At 50.5% G+C, this 20,766-nt stretch overlaps 1 protein-coding gene across 11 annotated transcripts in view; it reads left to right on the top strand.

Annotated features, from left to right (window-relative positions):
- The window catches only part of MSI2 (musashi RNA binding protein 2), a 385,267-nt gene that overhangs the window by 247,263 nt on the left and 117,238 nt on the right, over positions 1-20,766 (top strand). For all 11 annotated transcript variants that reach the window (XM_032871987.1, XM_032871986.1, XM_032871990.1 and 8 more), the window contains one exon: positions 1,115-1,163. In XM_032871987.1, coding sequence (XP_032727878.1) covers positions 1,115-1,163 — 49 coding nt within the window. The remainder of the gene's footprint in view (positions 1-1,114; positions 1,164-20,766) is intronic.

The raw sequence follows: 20,766 nt of genomic DNA, 5'->3' as shown, positions 1-20,766 counted from the left end.
CGTCACTTGCCTGAGTCATTCACCTCACTTCCTCTCATCACTTAGGCATCTTATCATCTCTCTTCGTCAGTGACGTTACAACCAGATATTTGGGGAAAGACCACATTCACATAACTTGTATTACAGCAGATTGTTGTAACTGTTCTGTTTTATTATGCGTTGCTATTGTCAAATCTCCTACTGTGCCCAGTTTGCAAATTAAACTTTAGCATAGGTATGTGTGTCCAAGAAGGAAGGTGGTGTGTATTGGGTTTTCCACAGTTTCAGGCAACCATGGGGGGTCTTGGAATGTCTGCCCTGGGGGATGGGGGGACCTCAGTCACAGTCTTAGAGACAGAAGATGGGATGATGGGTACCAGGGACTGGGCGGGGGATGAAGGGGATGGGGGGGTATTATTTTTGATAGGGTAGAGTTTCAGCTTTACGAGATGAAAAGAGTTCCAGACATGAGTGGTGGGGATGGTAGTTGAACATTGTGAATGTACTTAGGACCGCTGAACTATACAGTAAAGAACAGGGAGGATGGCAATTTTTATGTTATGTGTATTTAACCATAATTTAAAAATTGGGGGAAAAAACAGATAATATTTGTGACATAGTCATTTGGGAATTATTTGCAGTTTTGTAGTATTTTTTAAAAAATAATTTTATTTATTCATGAGAGACAGAGAGAGGGAGGCAGAGGGAGAAGCAGGCTCCCTGTAGTGCAGGGATCCCAATGCAGGACGTGATTCCAGGACTCTGGGACCATGACCTGAGCCAAAGGCAGTCGCTTAACAGACTGAGCCACCCGGGTGCCCCTGCAGTATTGTAATATCATATAAAAAAAGGGGGGAGAAAATTCCATATACAGTATGATTTAAGCTATATTAAAATAGGCATGAGTTTTGTTTTTTTTTAAAGGCAAAAACGAAAGGGAAGTATATCAGTTGTCAACCGCGGTTCTAGGCAGAAAGATGGTGATTTTTTTTTCTTTCTCATTTTTTGTTTTCAAATAAATTTTCATGAGTATCCATGACTTTGACCACAGAAACCACCCTACCCCAGCAGCCTATAGTATTTCGCATGTCTTGTCAAAATTCCTAAAGCAGCCTCCCTTCGGTTTGTTTTGCAGGTGGAGGATGCAATGCTGATGTTTGATAAGACAACCAACAGGCACAGAGGTAAGAGCCCCTGCAGAAGAAGCTGGCCACTTCTGCTGGTTGCCTGCCCAGCTGTTGAACATCTGTATTCATCATGGGGGGCCACCACAGCACGAAGAGTCCAGACCCTCTGACAGTTAAAAATCAGCCACGCCCAACCTATGTTCCGATGTTCTTTTCTGATCCTGGCTTTCTTAGTCTTAGCTTGAGCACTAAGCGATCCACGTGGAAATTATTCATGGCAATTACTCAGCTGACCTTTCAGTTTGCATTGAAGGAGGTGGTTTAGAAGCACACTGTCAGTCTGAAGAGCCAGAAAAGAAAAAAAAGAATACCCTTGTTGTAAGTTTATTCGATGTGTACGGGGGCTTGTAGACTCGGCAGCGTCTGTATGCACGTCTGGAATGTTTAGAAGGCTCCACACTTACTCCTTTTTTCTCCTGTGTTCTTCCTGTCCTATCCACATTTTAGAAAGTAGGTCTCAGCTTGGGGATCTGTGAACCCCTGAAATAATGCACAAAATGTGTTAAGTTTGTGCTGTCCTTGGGAGACATTCTCGCTTTGAACAGATTGTCGGAGGGGTTTCTGACCTCCATACCTCCCCTCCCCAAGAAAGGAACATGTTGAAATCATTGCTTTAAACGGAAAATTGGACGAGTCTAGAAAATCCTCCCAGAGGTAGTAGAGTCCAAGGTTAAGACTTGGCGTTCCATCTCCTGTTCTCTGGAAGCTCCTGGTTTCTGGGGCTCCTATGAACCGGGCGCTAAAGAGCAGAGCCTCGAAAGGGAGGTGGCAGGAAGCAGGGTTCTTGAGAGGAGCCAGAGTGAGCGATATTTCCTTGCCACTTGGATTGCATTTAGATGTTTCTTCTGTTGTTTACATTCTTGCTGTCACCTGTGATTAGAAGCAGTTACCGAGCTCTGACTTTATGTCTCTCCTGGTGGGAGCAGGCAGGCTGAGGGAAAGAGGAAGGGGGTGGGGGGAGAAGGAGGAGGGGCTGTCCTGAGTGTGCCTTGTAGTCTGGCTTCCTGGGCGTCCATCAACAGCGTCCTCCGAGGGGAAAATGGAAAACTGGATGGGAAACTGGGGCATCAATGGTGTACGGTGTTGGGAAGGGATGGGGAGGGTAGAGGATGAGGAGTAGGGGAAGGAGAGGGAAGAAAAGAAGAGCTTACACGTGTGGAATGATTGCTTTGTCTTCTGAGTTGCTCAGCACCCTGAGAGCCGAGAGAGCAAGGGGAGGGGGCGGGCAGAGAGGGTCATTTCCTGATTATTCTCCGCCATCATCCTTACAGGGTGGGGGAGGGGTTTTCCGAGCCCTGCTTCCCTGTGCATTATCTTATCTGATCTTCACAGCAGCCCTGTGACTTTGGGAGAATCCCTTAACTTATTTATATTGTGGATCTCAGTTTATGCATCTGTGAAATGGGGATAATAGGAGTACTTCCCCGTAGGGTTGTTCGGAGAGTCTAGTGCCCCCGTACATCAGTGGCTCCTGGGTTAGCTCTTATCATTATTGTATTCAGTGTCCGGGGCAGTGTTGGGCCTGAGGTGATGGAAGCTTAAAAAGGGTAAGGGACACACCCCAGGTCAGAGCAGGGGCTCATCCCTAGGACTGCTGTTTTCAAATTCTGCTCCTTTGTGGTCTCCACATGGGGACAGACTTGTTAAGAAGAGTGTTTTCATCTGCTTATTATCAGGGTGGGCGAGGCCCCTCTGAGTGCAGCCGTGGTGGTCAGTGCTAGAATTCCTGTTCCCAGAAGATTCCCCAGTGGCCTTGTGGCAGCAGCCTTTATCACTCTTTTTTTGAATATCCACCGATAAAGGGCTTTTTGATCTGCTCCAGGTCGGGCCCTGTGTTGGGAGGGGATGAGAAGTTATCTCAAGCAGCCTTCACGGCAGTGCCTGGAAGGAGGCGCGTCATCTGCCCCCACCCCCACCCCCAGGCTGGTGACTCCATGCCACTTTATTCAGCTAGTAGCAGACACAGGCGGGTTCATGCTGAGGGTGTTGGGCACCCTGGGCATAGCCCCAGAGGCGGTGTGGGAGGAGGTTCTCCCATAGTTCTAACCCAAAGGCCTCTGGCTATGGGTGGCACCTCTTCCCTTCCTCTAGGGCCCTGGGTGTGGTGATGGGGCAGGGTCCCTCCGTGACTCCTGCCTCAAGGTGGAGGGAGGTTCCTCTCCTGGCCCTGTGCTCAGAGTGGCTCCAGGGAAGGCAGTGCTCTCCCTCCCGCATCAGGACTTCTGGGGGGCACTGGCAGGAAGGAGGCTGGGCGCAGCCCCATGTGTGTGCTCCATCCTGCCCCCAGCCAGTTACCAGGGGGAGGACTCCCGTCGTGGATGTAGGACTTGAATAATTTCATGGGGCCAGAACAAGAGGAAAAGTGGGGGCCTCTTAGTAAAAAATTATTAAGAATTGCAAGGTGAGGGGCGCCTGGGTGGCTCAGTGGGTTAAGGCCTCTGCCTTTGGCTCAGGTCATGATCTCGGGGTCCTGGGATCGAGCCCCACATCGGGCTCTCTGCTCAGCGGGGAGCCTGCTTCCCCTTCTCTCTCTGCCTACTTGTGATCTCTCTCTCTCTGTCAAATAAATAAATAAAATCTTAAAGAAAAAAAAAAGTTGCAAGGTGACAGCCAAGTGTTAAACTCAGAGTGGAGCCCTTCTGAGCGTGGGGCTGGGTCCGACCTCACAGGCTGCCCACCCTCAGAGCTGTCCTGTGTCGATGAACCCCCGGGAGGGGTGGGGTGGGGGGTCCCACTGGTGGTGGGGGAGAGAAGGCAGGAAGGAAAGTGTGTCAAGAAGTTTCAACAAGGAGGCCCTGACGTCCTGCTTCCTCTTTCCTCCTGTACAGACACTTTCTCCCTGGTGTTCTTTCCGTGTAGGGAGGAGCTTCCTCCCCACCCCACTTTCCAGGCCCTCTAAATAGCTGAGCATTTCTCTTTGAACTGGGTTCTGATGGTGGGGTAGTGCTTAAGTGGTTCAGAGCATTTAGGAGGGGAAAGAATTTAAAAAAAACAACAACAACCAAGGACCATGTCACCACAGAAGCACAAATCCTACATATGGAACAGTGGGCCCCATCCCTGGCCTGCTGGAATGTGCATTTGGAATCAGGTGATAAGCACAAGAAAGAAAATCCTCCCGCAGCCACCTTGCCCCAACCTTCCCTTCACCTCCTCAGCTTCCTGTTTCCCATTATCTTATCAAGAACAAAGTGCTGCAGTGGCAGAAGTTAAGGACACCTTTCCCGCTGGCAGGGCTGCCGGCTTTCTTCTTAAGGAGGTGCCCAGCATTAACCCTTGGTGCGGTCCCCATGCTTGCCCGGCACCGTCTCATCCAGCTCTCAGCACAGCGCTGTGGGGCAGCCTGGACCCAGGCTTTCTGAATACCACCCGTGTGCTCTTGGAGCTGGGACCACCGTCATCCGGGAAGGCTGCACCGTTTGGCCTGGGATTCTGGGAGTCCGGTCCGCTGGGCTCACAGAACCCACTCCCACTTCTCTTGCCACTGTGAGCCAGAGGTCAGGGCTGAGTGTCCTCTCGCCCCACAGTGGCGACGCCCCACCCCGTCCCGTAGGGACAGTGTGGCCCTCAGTTACATCTGTTCACGGAAACGACAGCCCGTCTTTCTTCCTATGTTACATTTGTACTTGGAGCTACTTGCACCCTGGGAAAGAGTCCAGGGGAACAGAAGACAATGAGCCCTCCCAGGATGTACGTCCCCATGGAAGCAAGAAGGAGGTGGTTCAGCATGGGACTCACACAGCTGTGTGCAGTCTTCCCTCCCTCTCCGCCTAGAGCGGACCTCCCTCCAGAGCCTGCTGCTCCCTGACGCCTGGCCGGGACACATTTCCTACCCACTCTGACACCTCAGGTCCATCCTCTGCAGCGTGGGGGAGCTGGGCTTGAGAAGCTCCAGGATCTCTGACGTAGGATTCTGGCTTTTAGCCTTTTCATGGAGAGAGTGTCCAAGTTTTTCTTACTTTGCTTTTTTAGCTAGGGGAGGGAGGTGAGAGTTGTCTTGGGTCCGCAGCATATGGGCAGAGGGAGAAGCTGATCTGAGAGGCCCTGGGAATCCTGAAGCTAGGGCTGGCCCCAGTCGGGGTCAGAGGACTGACCTTACCCCTGATGTTGATCCCTCACAGGGTGCGGCCCACCCTGGGAAGCACATGTGACTTTGGGCTTGCCCTGAGGACATCCTTGAATGAAGGGACAGCTGGGAGCCATCCTCCAAGAGCACTCTGGGCAGATATCCTGAAGGGGGGTGGGGGGATCTGAGGATCCATGGTTGGTGCAATGAGTTTTGTGTTCCCCAGGCCGTGTAAACGTTCTTGGTGGAAACAGCCAGTGCTTCCTGAGCCATTCTGTAACCCGTGCTGCACCTGCATGTGCCGTTGAATCTTTAGGAAGGTCAGAGGTGGACCCAGCTGCCCAGAGTCCCTAGTTGCATATAAACCCCGCCTGTTTGACCCAGAGCCCCTGCTCTCAGCTGCTTTGCAAGCCCGCTGCAAGGCAGCGGTTTATTTTTATTTATTTATTTATTTTTAAGATTTTATTTATTTGATAGAGAGAGAGCAGGAGCGCACAAGCAGGGGGAGTGGTGGAGAGAGAGGGAGAAGCAGACTCCCTGCTGAGTAGGGACCCTGATGTGGGGCCGATCCCAGGACCTGGAGATCATGACCTGAGCTGAAGGCAGTTGCGTAACCAACTGAGATCCCAGGTGCCCCAGCGCAGTGGTGTGAAGCAGGGGATTCGGTGACTTTAACTCTTGAGCACCTCCTTGTTATGGTCCTTTTGCACCTTCCCTTCTTGCTGGACTGTGATGCACCTCCATTTCAGACAGAGAAACTGAGGCATGTAGTGTTTTGGAGGGCCACGTAGCAGGTTCCTGCAGCCAGGTAGGAGCTAAGCAGCTGATAAAAGCTTCCATGAGATTCTTTGTGCCCAGGGGGCAAGAAAGAAGGTGGCTTTCCCATTTTCTCAGTCATTTCATTTGCTCTCTAAAAGCTGTTAGAGGTGGTCTGAAAAATATTGGACTGATCATCAAAGGATTTAATCGTTGGGGAAAAGTTTGTTGCTTTATCCTTGCAAAACTCAGATAAGATCTTCAATTCAGCATTAGGTATTGATCCCAGAGTGGGGCTGGTCAGGAGGGGCTGGAGGGAAGATATACAAAGTGCCGTCCTTTCCAATGGGCCCTCTGGGAGGCAGAAGGCAGAGGGGTGAGCCAGAAGGAGGAGGGAGGGTGGCCTGGTTTGGATCTGTCTCCACCGTCCCTGCATCAGCCCTGGTTGAGAGAGTGGAGGAACCTGGGGATGTGGGTTGCGGAAATACATCTCACGTTCACCTCCTCATCAGGGAAGGAAGCCCCCACCATGAGTTTCATTCCAGGGGAGCCTCGGCTGTCCCTCTCTCTGACCCCAGGCCTCTAGATTCGTAAGCCCAGCACTGCTGGTCCCTCCACATCTGGCCCATCCAGGGAGGGCTGGGTGGTTGGGGGCCCAGGGGAAAATGAGTCAAGCCAGGTGATGATCTGCTGGAGAGGGAGTGAGTATGGAAGAGAGACTTGGAGCCAGGCCTTCTCACCTCCCATGGCTTCCATTCCCCAGCAGGTCTGTTTGCTCCAGAGTGATGCTAGAGGCAAAGGGACAGAGACACTGAGAGGATGGTCAAGCTCAGAGTGACAAGGACTCCTCTCAATGCTGTTAAGGGCCTCCTGTTCAGTGCCATGCTCATGGCCATGGAGAGGGCCAGGAGTTCTGCAGTACTGATGGCAGCCAGGTGGTTTCATGACCCCCCCCACCCAACCCCTGAGGGCACCGTCTCCAGCGGGCTCCCTACACGGAGGGTCCTTTGCCAGGGTGGCTGTGCCCTACCAGGAGCTGTGAGGCCAGAAGGGTACCCGCTGGGCCCGTGTGGCCAAGGGACAGGCTTTCCGCAGGCTCACTTCCAGGCAGTGGGGCTGATGGAGCTCTGCTTCTCCCTCAAGGCTTGCCCGGCAACTCTGTCCCAAAAAGCAGTTGGCTAAAGTTGAAGGTCTCCATAATTTGTGTAATCAGTTTATTTATTAAAGTGGTGCCAGTAAGATGTCGCTGAAACTGTGCTAGAAGATAATGCTTTTCAGAGGAAAAACAGCCCTAATGTCCTGACTACCTGCCAGACACTCACTTTTGAAATTGACCTCTGACGTCCAGACTGACTGTTTTATGTATGCTAGACATGGTTCATGATTGCCCTGTAATTATTTGTTCATTGGTGCCTACTCCCCAAAGCTGGCGGGGGTGGGGTGCAGAATGTAAAGGAGTTCCACAAAGGCTGAAACTAAATGAAAAATGGAAAAGCCTGGCTTCTTTCATAGGGTATGGGAGGTCAAAGATAATGTACGTGTGTGTTTTTCCTAATGAGAGTCTAGCATTCTGACCTTACCTAAGAAAGAAGGTTGGAACTCTACAGCCAGTAGGTGGGACTCTGTGGGATGGAGGAAGAAGTCCCTGTGGGCGGGAGAGGGTTGTTGGGAGGGGTAGGAAGGGCGGCAGAAATTCTGGAATCACGGCTGGTGAGGACACCTGGAGATGCGGCTGGAGGGCCTCCGTGCCCATGCTGGAGTCCGGCTGGTACAGTCATGCCTTTGCATGGTCCCCGCCTCCCAGAGCTGCCTCTTGTCCCCTGGGCACACTGCCGAGGGCAGTGGGCACCTGTTGAGTGCCACCCCAAGTCCGAGATGTATCGAGGGGTTAAAGCCGTAACTTCATCATGTTAGTACTGATTCCAGTTCTGTACCTGCCGCCGGTCTGTTAGAAGCCACGCACCCCAGCCAAGGGATTTGGCCACACAGAACTTTCAGTCCAGTCTGTAGAATGGCGTGGCCACCAAGCATGCCACTCGGGCTCTTTAATGCAAGCAGAGGGTCTTGATCGCGTTGGGTGATAATCTTCTCTTTCCACAATGGACGGTATTCGTGTGGGACAACTGCTTAGGAAGGATATGGATAAACCAGGATGCTTGGAGAGAGGGCTCAGAATGGGGTAGCAACTCAATATGATTGTGTCCTCCCCCGACCACCCCTGGGGGAGAAGGGACGTGGGGATCAGGGCGAGGGCGACTGGCAGTGACGTGTATGTTAATTGCTACCTTTGGGCACTTGGAGGGATTCCACTGGGAAACACTTCCGTGCATTCTCGAAGTTGGTCACGCTCCCATTAGAATGGGGGAGAACTGCCAAGTCCTGTAGTGCTGTAAATGGACCTCCACGCACCTCTCTGCGCCAGATGCTCGGAACCCCGGGGTGCTGGCCTCCGAGCCGGTCTCATTCTAAAGCCAGGGCTGTATGGGGGTGGTGGGCAGGCTTGTATGTGCCCAGCATGAGGGCTTGCAATCCAGCTTCTTCACTCCTCGTAGGCCTTGCTCCCGGGCTGTGCTACTTTGTACCCTCCCCCCACCCCCACTCCAGCCAATAGCATATTTCCCTCAAGGCCTGACCTGTCACCTGAGCCATCTCAGGACCTCATCCGGTCTATCAGGGATATGCAGCAAGGAGGGTGGAGGGGAGGGGGTGGGGTACAGAGCCACGGACCCCCAAGCTGAGCCATCTCTCAGAGACCAAACCCCGGAGCTGTCTGCACATTTATTTTCTCCTTAAATAAACACCATTAGCTTTCCCGAGAAATTGGTGCAAACATGACCTCGCAAATAACCAATTAAAAGGGCAGGGTTGAAGGGGAATGTGCATTTGAAAACATGCAGAAGAGGCCATTAAATATTCCCGTAGATACCCCAGCCCTGGCAACATCGATCTGAGACCTTAATTTTATTTCTGACAGGAAAGCAAGGAGAGCGCTTTAATTCCCCCCCGCCCTTCGCTAAGTTCCGGAAGCGCCCATTCCGGCGCTGTCTCTTGAGATATTAATCAACAGAGTAGCTTGGTTTCTGTTCACCTGCTTTTCTTTATAGACTCGGAGGAAGACAAAGCCCTCGGCTCCCTAGCAACGGGGCTAGGGGATCGGGGCGCCCAGTGCCAGAGGGAGCCTGTGTCGCCCGGGGGATCTGGCACCCCGGATGGACTGGGCTTTCTGGAGCTGAAGTATAAATCTGAAACTTCTTTCCTTTGGAATAAACGCCCTGGCACCAGAAGGGTGGTGAGGTAATAGGCCTTCCTGCCTCCCTCCTGGCGGTGGCCCACGGAAGCAGAAAGGGAGTGGGCCCAGGGTCAGTAACTTCACTGACCCAGAAATGGTGTTTTGTAGAGCAGGACAATGAGGCTTTTGTTGGGCCCTGTTCCCAGAGAGGCCCAGCTCCGACTCTCAAGACTGGTTTGAAGATCTTGGTGAGGGCAGGGCGTGGGGCCCTGAAGGCAGACGGGCCTTCCGTGGGGCGACTTGATGGAAAGCACCCCATTTCTCAGCACCCCGGCACTGCTAGGGGCCCGGGAACTGGAAGCCAGGGTGGCCACCTGCCTTGGGGACTCTGGGTTCAACTCCCGAGGAGCCCCGTGGCTGTGCCGCTCCAGACTCCAGCGCCTGTTCCAAGCCTTGCCAAGCAGAGCCCACGCGCTGGGCCGTCTGCCTCTCTGGATGGGCACGGTATCCTCCAAGACCCTAAGTTTTGCAGGCCGTCCCCACTTCCCACAGGTGTGATCTTGGGCAAGTTACTGGAGAGCTTTGAGCCCCGTTTGGCTCCCTGGTGAGGGTAAGCCACCTGCTCCGTACCAGTTAAGTGCCCAGCATGAGTACATCTCATTTCTTTTCTTTCCCCCTTAAGGAAGACCGCTGGTTTAACTCCTTGAGGCAAAGAAACTCCAATCCATGTTTGAATTTGTAAGACCCTAATCTTTAAAATAATCTTTCCGTCCTCTTCACACATAAAACATACACTTGGGTGTACCTAGTCCGTTTCTGCAAGGGTCCCCACAGACCTGGTCACAAAGCATTAGAATGGCCTAGGGGGTAATAGCACACACCCTAGAGTCAGGCAGCTGGTATTTGAAGCTGAGCTCTGCGACATGATGGCTGTGTGACCTTCGGTAAGTTACTTACCCTCTCTGGGAGTCAGATTCCTCATTTGTAAAATAGGAAGGATGACGGGTTAGCCTAAGTCTTATGGCAGTTAGTAAGTGCAAGGGACTTGGAGGCCTGGCCACGGTGAGCACCTGAATGTGTTTTTGTTGTTGTTGTTGTTGTTTTAAGATTTTATTTATTTTTTTGTCAGAGAGAGAGAGACCAAGCAAGCGCACAAGCAGGGGAAGCAGCAGAGGGAGAGGGAGAAGCAAGCTTTCTGCTGATGCGGGATTTGATCCCAGGACCCTGGGATCATGACCCGAGCCGAAGGCAGACGCTTAACTGACTGAGCCACCCGGGCATCCCAAGCACCTGAATATGTTTTCTGCACATGCCTATAGATTCCCAGATACAAATATACATAAACAAAAAGGAGCCTTCACTTCTGGGGAAGAGGATTAAATGTCCAGAGGTACAAAGATAGGAAAAAACATTTTATTGTATACCTGTTTACTTTTTGAATTTTTGTAACATGTGCATTTATTACCTGTTCAAACATTTACTTTTTTAGTGTAAGCGTTTAAAATTCATTCCAATTTGAATTGTAAATGCAGTGATACAACAACATGAGAGTTTTCAGAAGAAAAAAATTCACCTCCTCCCAGCTCCCTAACACAGTAACAGTTGTCACCGCCGCCTTGTTCCTGACATTTGCGTAAATGTTTCAGAACTCTGGTTGTAATGATCTGGCTGGTACAAGGGGCGGCGTCTCATGCTTGGTTGAATGAGGTGTGGGTCCCGGCTCATCGGAGTTTTCCCTCCTGCCAGGGAGAGGGACCAGGTTGATCTCAAACAACAACATTTGATTAAATGCAGCCTAGGATCCTTTTGCCTCTGAGTTGCCTTTTTCTTTCCATAAACAGAGAGTCAGAGAGATAGATGAAGATTTTCTTAGTAGTTTCTGCTCCTCCCAGACAATGTGCTATTAATAGAAGAGGCAGCCTGGTCCCAATCTGGAAAGAAACATGGTTTGCCTGAATTTATCTCAGGCGGGAGGGGAGAGAGGTCACATGGGAGACCCTCCATTCCCAGAAGTTTAAAGTGCTTTTTATTTTTTAAATATTTAATTTATTTGAGAGAGAGAGAAAGCGAGCACAAATGAGGGAGAGGGGCAGTGGGAGAGACAGAAGCAGACTCCCCACTGACTGGGGCTGGATCCCAGGACACTGGGATCAGGACCTAAGCTGAAGGCAGACGCCTAACCTACTGAGCCACCCAGGTGCCCCTCAAAGTACTTTTCAGTTAAAAAATTTTAAAAGCATTTTCCTAACCAAATTGTGATTAATAAACATGTGGGAACCTTACATAATATGGCAAATACAGAATCTCCCTTATGTCCCTCTTGCTTATAACTTAAAAGACCCAGGAAGTACCCAGTTAATGAAAGTGGGGAGGTGTCTGGGCCATGTGACAAAGGGGTGAGAGCTTCAGTATCATGTCACACTGCTGGGTTCAAATCTCAGCACTATGACCAATCAGCTGTGTGACCTTGGACAAGTTAGAAAGCTTCTCTGACCCTCAGTTTTCTCATCTGTTAAATGGGTAATGTTATTAACTCACAGACTCAGAAGGTATAAATGAGGTAATTCATCTGTGTGAAACATTTGTTACTTAGGAGACCATCTTTAAGTGTTAGCCTTATTACTCTAACAACTCCTGTTATTTTGCTCCTACTACCATTACTGTTGCTTGGGGGAGAAAGGCCAGGGCTTGCCAATTGGAGAAAATGTTAACACTCCAGAGTGCTGCGTGCAGATGCTGTCAGGTTGGCCAAGATGGGAGAGTATTGCGGGTTGAATTGCATCCCCCCCTGAAAGGGGGAGTTTCAACCCCTTTGAGCTCAGAATGACCTTACTTGGAAATAGGGTCTTTACAAAGTAATCAAGATGAGGCCATGTTGGGTCAGGTTCACCCCCTGTGACTGGTGTCCTTCTAAGAGGAAGGATATGTGAAGGCAGACACATGGGGGAGAAGGTCATGGGACCATGAGGGCAGGACTGGGGGTGACACAGCCGTGAGCCCAGGATTGCTGACAGTGCCACAAGCTAAGAGCTCGGGACAGGTTTGCTCATGGGGACACTGGAGAATGTGGCCCTGCCAACACCTTGACTCCAGGCTTCTAGCTTCCAGAACTGTGAGACACTCAACTTCCTGTTGTTTTTAGCACCCCCAGTATGTGGCAAGCTGTTAGAGCCACCCTGGGGAACACGCAGAGGGCGGAGCAACACTTTCGGCGGGACAGGTGCCTCTTTCCGGGCCACGTGTCCATGGCAGGCTGGCCTCACTCGTGGTGCGTCCCCGTCATGTCATGCTGCTCCCGCAGCAAAGCTGCGTGCAGGGAAAATCTGAGACCATGGCCCCCAAATCCTGACCGAGTTCATGACTTTCCCAGGTTGAACATAGTCAAAGACGTGAAATGGACCTTCGGGTGTTACATGTATTTTTCAGTAGAAACACTCAAAGAATTCTGAGATTTCATTTTTAATTTAGTCCTCTTCAGAGCTCAGTCATTTCTTTGGAAGCCAAAGAATATGCTTCAGAGTGGTGGATACACCAAGTACACTGGGGCGTTGTCAGACCTCCAGCTCTCTCAAGAAGGCAAACTGCTCGTTTGGTGGGTGTTTCCAGCTTGGTTCACTCAGTCCGGCTGCCTAGGGAAAGAAGAGGAAGAGAGAAGAAAGTCAGGAGAGCTTGCGTGAGACGACACACTCTTCCACCCTGGAAAAAATAAAGAGAACGCAGCAAGACAACGCTAAACTTCAGAACCTGCCAGACAGACTTCTTGATTTCTTTGTCGTCCCAGAAACCCTTCCAGGCAGGAACATGGGCCAAATGCAATCCTAGAGTGAGTTTCTGAGCTGAATTAGTGCAGTCGAGGGTCAAGATGGCGATACCTACAGGTCTCCGGTCGCAGGACGAGAGTGGGCGCCAGTCTGGGACCCCACGTGGACGCGCTTCTCTTAACCCGTGGGTATCGCTGGCAAGGCCGGCAGTACTTAAAACACCTGCCATGATTTTCCAGTGGTCAAAGATGGGCACCTTCAAGCGCTCCCTACAAATTCGAAATTTCTTCCTCAACTCGCCTCCCCATCTTGATATCAGGAAGTCACTGAAAGCACAGCCTCGTGTCTGGATGTTTCCAGCGTCGGTGCCTGTGTTCCGGCAGCAGGGGCAAAGCTGGCGCCTCTGCCCCAGGTCTGCGGAGGACGCGATGCTGACATCCAATTTATTATCTCAGAGGCTGGGCCGGTTCAGGGATGATTCATGACTCCCGCTTCCCACTGCCGTTGGAGGTGACGTCATCCATTCTGGGCCCAGAATAGACACAGAAGCAGCAGTGGCCCCTGTGCGGTGTATCTCTCCCCCGGCCTGGGCTCCCTCGTGCCTCACACCCAGCTGCTGTGCGTTCACCGGGCGGGCACAGCGGTGGAGCCGGGGAGACCATCGGAAGCATTGCTTTGGGAGAAGGGCCCTCGATGGGTTTGGATGCTGCTGTGGTCTGCGTGGTGAAGTCGAGAAGAGAACTTCCCCCAAAGTTCTCCCTGTCCACTTATGTTCCTGTCATTGGAACTTAGATTATTCCCATAACCCTAAGAGTTGCTTGACTCCCCGTGACTAACTTTGGCTTCCTTGCTTAGAAATGGGGTTGGCTGGGAAGACCAGGGTTGGGGGGGTGGGGGACTTAGGGCATCCCACAGCCCAGCTGCTGTAAGAGGCCCGTATGATGAGTGAGGGCTGTCATGTCCGAGGTTTCGGGCCATATCAGAGGTTTTCAATCCTGGTTGCATATTAGAATCACCTGGGGAGTTCTTAAACCTGACTGCTGCCTGCCCCCCCCCCCGCCCCAGATCAATTAAGTGAGGCTCGAGGCTGGAGTCTGGTCGTGGAGCTCATTCGGCGCTCCCGAAGCTGAAGCTAGTGTGCAGTTAAGGCTGGGAAGCCCTGGGTCAGACGCTCTCCGAGGGCCGTCCAGCTTTTAAGTTCACTGAGGCAGTGCCACTGACCAGGTCGCATGCTCCAGTGTGTAAGCCTGGCGGGGAGGACGTGTCTCCTCCAGGTGAGTGGCCAACGGTGATGTGGGCAGGGGGAGGTGGGAATAATTGCCGTTCTGTTGTGCCAGTTACGAATCGAGCTTCCGTCCTACCGAAAATTCGTTGCTGGCTTCCTGTCCCTGGTAGGATAATGCGTAAGATGGGGACGCTGGTCTACAGAGGCTTTGCAGCCCAGCTCTTTTGTCCTGTCCAGCCAACCCCCGACACCGGGGTCGCTGCAGCCCCACTGACCTCCTGTGCACTGCCTTAACAGGGCCGCCTTCACACGCTGCTCCTCGGGCTGCCAGGAACAGTCTGTCTCCCACTTCCGGCCAGTTCTTACTCACCTTTCAGAAGGAGTCTTAAATATCCTTTTCCCAGGGAAATCTCAAAACCTCCAGACTGGGTCAGCTCCGTCAATCGCCTGGGCTCCCAGTTCCTTGTCCTTTTCCTGCATGGCATTTCTCAGTTGTCAGTGATTGTGTTATTGTTTATTTGATTCTTATCTGTGTCCTCCCCATCTCCCACCCATTATATCCCCAGTATTTGGCAAAAGGTATTCACACATAGGACAGAGAGTGGGTGGAAAATGGGCAGGCCCTCCTTGCTGTGGTCCCTGTTCTCGTTTGCCTGAAAACAGAGGTTCATCTCCACTCCCTCTGTTCTGTACCTTCCCCCGTCCCGAGACTTAACGCTCATAAAAGGAAGGTGCAGTGCTCTTGTCTGGAGGAGAGCGTAAGAGCTGCAGGTGTTTTCGGGGGAGAGCTTTGGTAAAGCCTTCATCTGAAGATGGAATGTTCTGGAACACTGAGGAGAAACAATTACCCAGCAAGCTAACTGTGGTGTATTGGGTGGGTGAGTGTCTTTCTTAAAAGTGAAAAAAAAAAATGCTCTTGGTGGGGTTGTAGTTGCCTTTTACAGGTGACCTGAAAGAAAGACGGAAAATATTGGTCCAATTAAAAAAAACAAAAACAAAAACAAAAAAATCTGCGTTCCTTCTCCTAACCCATGATGCCTGGTGGGCCAGCAGGTGGCTCTACTTCAGCCAGTGTCTACACCAGAATTTAAAACACGTATGTGCTTCTCTCTCGAAGGCTGGGTAGAAAGGTGTGTCCTTAGATCTCTGAATTTCCTCCCCACTTCCCAAATCACTAGGCTTGGCATCTTAGTCTTCTTTTAATTAAGTTGATTCATTTGCCCTGGGAAAATTTCCTGATTCAGCTAGTATATTTACGTATAAACTACTCTGGAAACACCTGGCAGTTTTTCTGAGTGACAATAAGGAAACATTGCCTGAAAATTATGGTTTAATTTGCTCCCTCCCCCATGCTGTCTTACCTTTCTAACAAATGGGTAAGATTTACAAAAGGAGCTTTGTACTTTGCCCATAGTACTGATCCTGTTTTACGACAGGAATGTGTATCCACAATACCTAATAATTTCCCATGGTGTATTTGTAGAACTCTAGCTTTTCATGGACAATGGAATCATTCCTTGGCAGATGGAAAGTCACCGAATTGCACATTTTTTTAAATTCTTTTAAAGATTTTATTTATTTGATAGAGATCACAAGTAGGCAGAGAGGCAGGCAGAGAGAGAGGAGGAAGCTGGCTCCCTGCTGAGCAGAGAGCCCAATGTGGGGCTCGATCATGACCTGAGCCGAAGGCAGAGGCTTTAACCCACTGAGCCACCCAGGTCACCCCGAATTGCACATTCTTATTTATTGTGAATTTTCAGATAGGCCTCCAAAGAGATTGGTGAACTTAGATTAAAAAGTCAGAATAAAAAGTTAGAACAAATGTCCTAATGACTCTGTTTTTAGGAGGTTGCCATTTTAAGGGTGTACTTTGAATGGGAAAGGGAACTTTGAAGGGGGAACTTTGTGCATGTTGTGGGGTGGGGGTGGGGGATGGTGCATACGTGAATGGGCTCTGGTCCTTGGTTTTAAAAATGCTGGAATTGTGGCACTTGGGTGGCTCAGTCGGTTAAGTGGCTGCCTTCAGCTCAGATCATGATTCCAGGTTGTGGGATCGAGCCCCACCTACATCCGCCTCCTTGACAAGTGGGGAGCTTGCTTCTCCCTTTGCCTGCAATTCCCCGTGCTTTTGCTTGCTCTCTCCCTCTCTTTGTCAAATAAATCAAATCTTTAAAATAAAAATAAAAAGCTGAAATGAAAGACGTTACAAAGGATCAAAACAGGAAAGTAGGTCCCTGTATGTATTTTTACTTTATTTTAGGTGATTCCTTTATGATGGGATTAATAAAATCCCTTGCTAAAACAAAGACTGGTGCCCTGGTCTGGTCAATTAGAAGTCTGAACTTTTCCTGGGTGGTATAAACGGCTTCCACAAAGTGGCCTGAATCCTAAATTGGCACCTCCTGGGTCCAACCCTTCTTCCCCCAATCCCTTTTCTTTTCCTTTTTTTTTTTTTTTTGGTAAGTTTCTTTAGCAAAATGGGGGTTGTGGGGGGGGAACTGCAGGTAGCCTAGCAAATCTTGCTGCTGCCTGGGCAGGAGCAGCTGGGTGGGAAGAGGAGAGCAGCTGTGTCTGCCTTATTAGTCATTCCATGAAGAAATTGATTTGATAAATAATAAAGCAGTGATATTAGCAACACATGCTTGCAGGTCAGATGACTTCGATGAAAGCCCTTTAGTTAAGTGCGTGTAATGGTTTGACAATATATATGCCTTCTAAAAAACCTTCTGTTTTAAAGTGGAAATTGGATTGTTGATGCAGTTCTTAGCCAATATGCCAAGCCTGTTACCAAATGGGCTTGGAGATCTGAAGGGTGATCTCTCTGTTTCATTTGGCCTCTGATCCCCGCCCCCTTTCAGAGGATGCTTAAACTTACTTTGTTTTCCTGTCCTTGCCTTTTCATTCTGCTAACTGTTTTGATTTGTAAAATACTATGCCTCACACCACACTCCTTTATGATGATTTACTGTGCTGATTTTTATCTTTCACCCTAAATCCTTGATAAGAGCGTTTTAAAAATGAAATTGCTACCTGACGCTTATAAAATCCTATCTGTCAGCCAGGGAAGAAGCTGGAGTTGGGGGAGGAAACGGAACTGAGACTTGGAGGAGGAAGACTGTTTTAAAGGAACCCTATCGCGCCCCCACACCCCCGCCCTGAATTCTACAAGTTTTTTGGTTTCTTTTTTTCTTTTTTAAAGATTTTATTTGTTTTTGAGAGCGAGAATTCATGACAAGGGGCAGGTGGGGGGCAGGGGCAGGGGCAGAGGGAGGAGCAGGGAGCCTGATGGGAGGCTGGATCCCAGGACCCTGGGATCATGACCTGAGCTGAAGGCAGACACTTAACTGACTGAGCCACCCAGGCACCCTAGAAGTTTTGTTTTGTTTTGTATTTTTAATGGTGCATTAACACAGCTTGTCGGTGTATGGTGAGCTGTGGGCAGGAAGTGGGTGAAACTCATGCATTTCCTTTGCTGTGGATTGAAACTTGATGCCTGGACAGATGGCTGACGTTTAACCACCTGCACATTTCTGTCCTGGGGCTCATGGCCTTCCTAACTGCCAGCATCCCCGCTCCTGTACCCTTTTCCTCCTCTAGTTGAGAAGCTGATTTGCCCGGACTTAAGTCTGTGCTGTAATGGAAACTTTTTTGTTTGGCCGCATTCTGTTCTGGAGCTCTCCATTTAGCTACACAAGGCCTCGATTTGGGGGGATGGGGGGCATCCGTAAATAGAGCTGTCTGCACCAGCAGGTCGTTTAAATTCTAATACAGTGACTTAATGAACTTAATGTCTTTAATTCCTGTGACATGGAGAAGACAGGCATTCTCTGCCGGTAATGAAGCTTGTTAACCCATCTCTTTACTGACTGGTGCTTTTATTATTATTATTATTATGACGACTGGAGACGGTATCGTGCTAGAATAACAGGTTTCTGAGCGCCTGGCAGAGAAGCCGGTAATGGTGATCTTCGGTAGGGATTACGGTGGTCACTGGCTTATCTGGCAGAGGCATTATTTTATCTGAGTTTTCCAAAGTGCTGTGCGTGAAGGCCTGGCATTTACTGTCCTAGATTATTGGGGTAGGGGCAGGTGCCTGGGCAGCAGGGACATGGATCTCCTCCCCCACCTCCCGCCTCCCCCAGGGCCCCGATAGCAGAGGTGCAGCTGCTGGACGCCAAGGCCACGGTCAGTGGGAGGCCCCTGTGTGTTAACTGGCAATGCTGGAGCCATTATGCCTAATTTATTACCCACCTCCTGAAAATATAATCCGCCACCAAAATAACTGCTTTTGGAAACTGTCTTGTCTCTTTTGAGCTGAGACTGGAGACGACCAGACAAGGTTCGGTGGTGACGAATAAAGAAACATTACTTTCTGAACACAATCTTCTGTTACCAGTCACTTTTCAACAGACATTCAATCAAAATGCTAATCGCAGCAGCAACAAGGGAACGTGGTTATTGTGATACTAACTGATTGGTTGGAGGGTGGGTTTTGTTAAGTGCAGCTTAAGATTTCGGAAATATGATTCTCTTTAATTACAGCGGCACTAATAAAAATGAACAAACGATTTGATGATTTCCCAGGTAATGGCTTAAAACATTTTTTGAGTTTAAAATGCAATCTGGTGGAAATGCACCAGAAAAATGGGGCCTGGGTGGGTGGCCTTGCCTTTAGCCAACCCAGGCGTCGAGATTCAAATCTAGAATGCCCTTGGAAGGCTGTGTGGGACCTGCGTAGATGGTGGTGATGGGGGCTCTCCCAGCTGGCCAGGGGTGGTCAGGCAGTGGGTCCTTGGTATTTTCAGAGCTGCGATGGGGGCGGGGGTTGTACTGTTGCAATCATGTGTTCGTTCTGAGTTTCCTAGGATTGGCCAGGGGCAGAGGGACACCACCCCCCCACACACACACACAGTACCAGCAGAGGCCCATCCTGTGCTGGGGGCTCTGCTGCGTACTGGGGCACCCCCTTTTCCGGAGCTGTTCAAGTTTTAGCAATACTACAGGGACAAAGCAGGCCTAATCCTAGCCCTCCTTCTTTAGGAGCTCCCCTTGTTTCGGAGAGAAGGAGCCTAGGGCCTGTTTAGGCAGGCAGGTGGCTGTGGCCTCCCCGAGAAGCAGACACTTGAATCAGGAGGCAAAGGTATTAGAAGGAGTAGGAAACCGTAAGTTCAAGGGCCCTGGGGTGGGCATGAACGTGGCATGTTTGAAGGGCAGAAGACCATGGCTGAGAAGGAAAATGGTAGGTAGATAATGATCAAGGGGGGTGGATAGATGCTGGACCATGAAGAGTTTGAGAGTCCGGGTGAGGTGGAGGGCAGCCGTTGGAAGGAGGGAAGAAGGGCAGAGACATAGGACTTCTGCTCTGCAAAGATCCCACTGGCTCCTGAGTTGAGGAGGGGTGACAGGGCCACATGGGCAGTAGGGGAAAGCCAGTGGGAGTTCACTGTAGAGGTAAGAGGAGAGCTGCCAAGGCCTTAGGCTGGAGCACAGGGGAGGAGAGGCAGATTTTTGGAGAAGAGACCCAAGATGTTCTCAGTTGTCGGACGCTGGTTATGAGATGCTGGCTCAGTCAGGGCTGACTGTAGGTTCAGGGTGGAGCCGCTGAGGGGATGGAGGTTCTCCTCACTGATAAGGGGACTGCTTTGATGAGAGGAACCCATTTCAGGAAGAAAAATCAATAGTTGTTTTTGTTATTCCCATTGGAATCCATTTAGCAATTTGAATAGATACAGGAAAGGGACACCAAAGAAGAGGGCTCTCGAATGCAAAGAACCCACCTAGTCGTTTTTGCAAAACCCTCACTAAGGAAGGGATGTTCCAGGGAGCCCTGGGTCAAAGTCGATTTAGTAGACGGGGAAGCACGGAGATGCAGTTACTGTTCGGCCCCTCGAACTGCCAGGTTTTCTGGCTTGAGCAGCCTCTCCTCCACACTGCTCTGTTGGCTGGATTCATCCAGAGGATTTCAGGAAGGATGCTGCATCCAGGAGTGCAGGCGTCATTGTGCCTGTCAACCGAGGAATGAGGGACCCCATGGGTGCTCCTCCTCTGAGTATGTGCCTTGGGGTCTGGGTTCCCTGTGCAGGTCAAGACCGGCCCTGGGGTTCTAAGCCCCGCTCACTCCCTACTACTATGATTTCAAAGACGTAGTCCCTAAAGAGGGGTTCGCCTTTTCGTGGCCCTCACCATGCAGACCAGACATGGGACCCTTTGAGGTGTGGGGTACCGTTCTGACAAATCGTCTAAAATCAAAAGGCAGGTAGCAGATTGGTGTTACTGGGGTGGGAGTGGGGGCCTAATTGGGGTGGGGAGGCAATGCTCGCCTTCCTTTCAATTTGTCAAGCTTTCTTTCAAAAGATCTGCCAAAGAAGAAAGGGTAATTAATAGGCTTGAAGTCATTTCCGATGTGTCAGGATTTCTGCCTTGCTTCCAAGTGATAATGTTCGCCGGCTCTGGGCCTCTGGGGAGCCTTCCATCTTATTAACTTGTCTGGAAGAAACAGGGAGTGGGGACAGCTCGGGCCAGTGGGTGACAAGAAATAAAGATTTGTGGTGTGGTGAGCTGTA

The sequence above is a fragment of the Lontra canadensis genome, unplaced genomic scaffold, assembly GCF_010015895.1.
Source record: "Lontra canadensis isolate GAN:19392208 unplaced genomic scaffold, GSC_riverotter_1.0 scaffold43, whole genome shotgun sequence".
In the NCBI taxonomy this organism is placed as follows: Eukaryota; Metazoa; Chordata; class Mammalia; order Carnivora; family Mustelidae; genus Lontra; species Lontra canadensis.
This window is presented reverse-complemented; position numbering and strand designations above follow the sequence as displayed.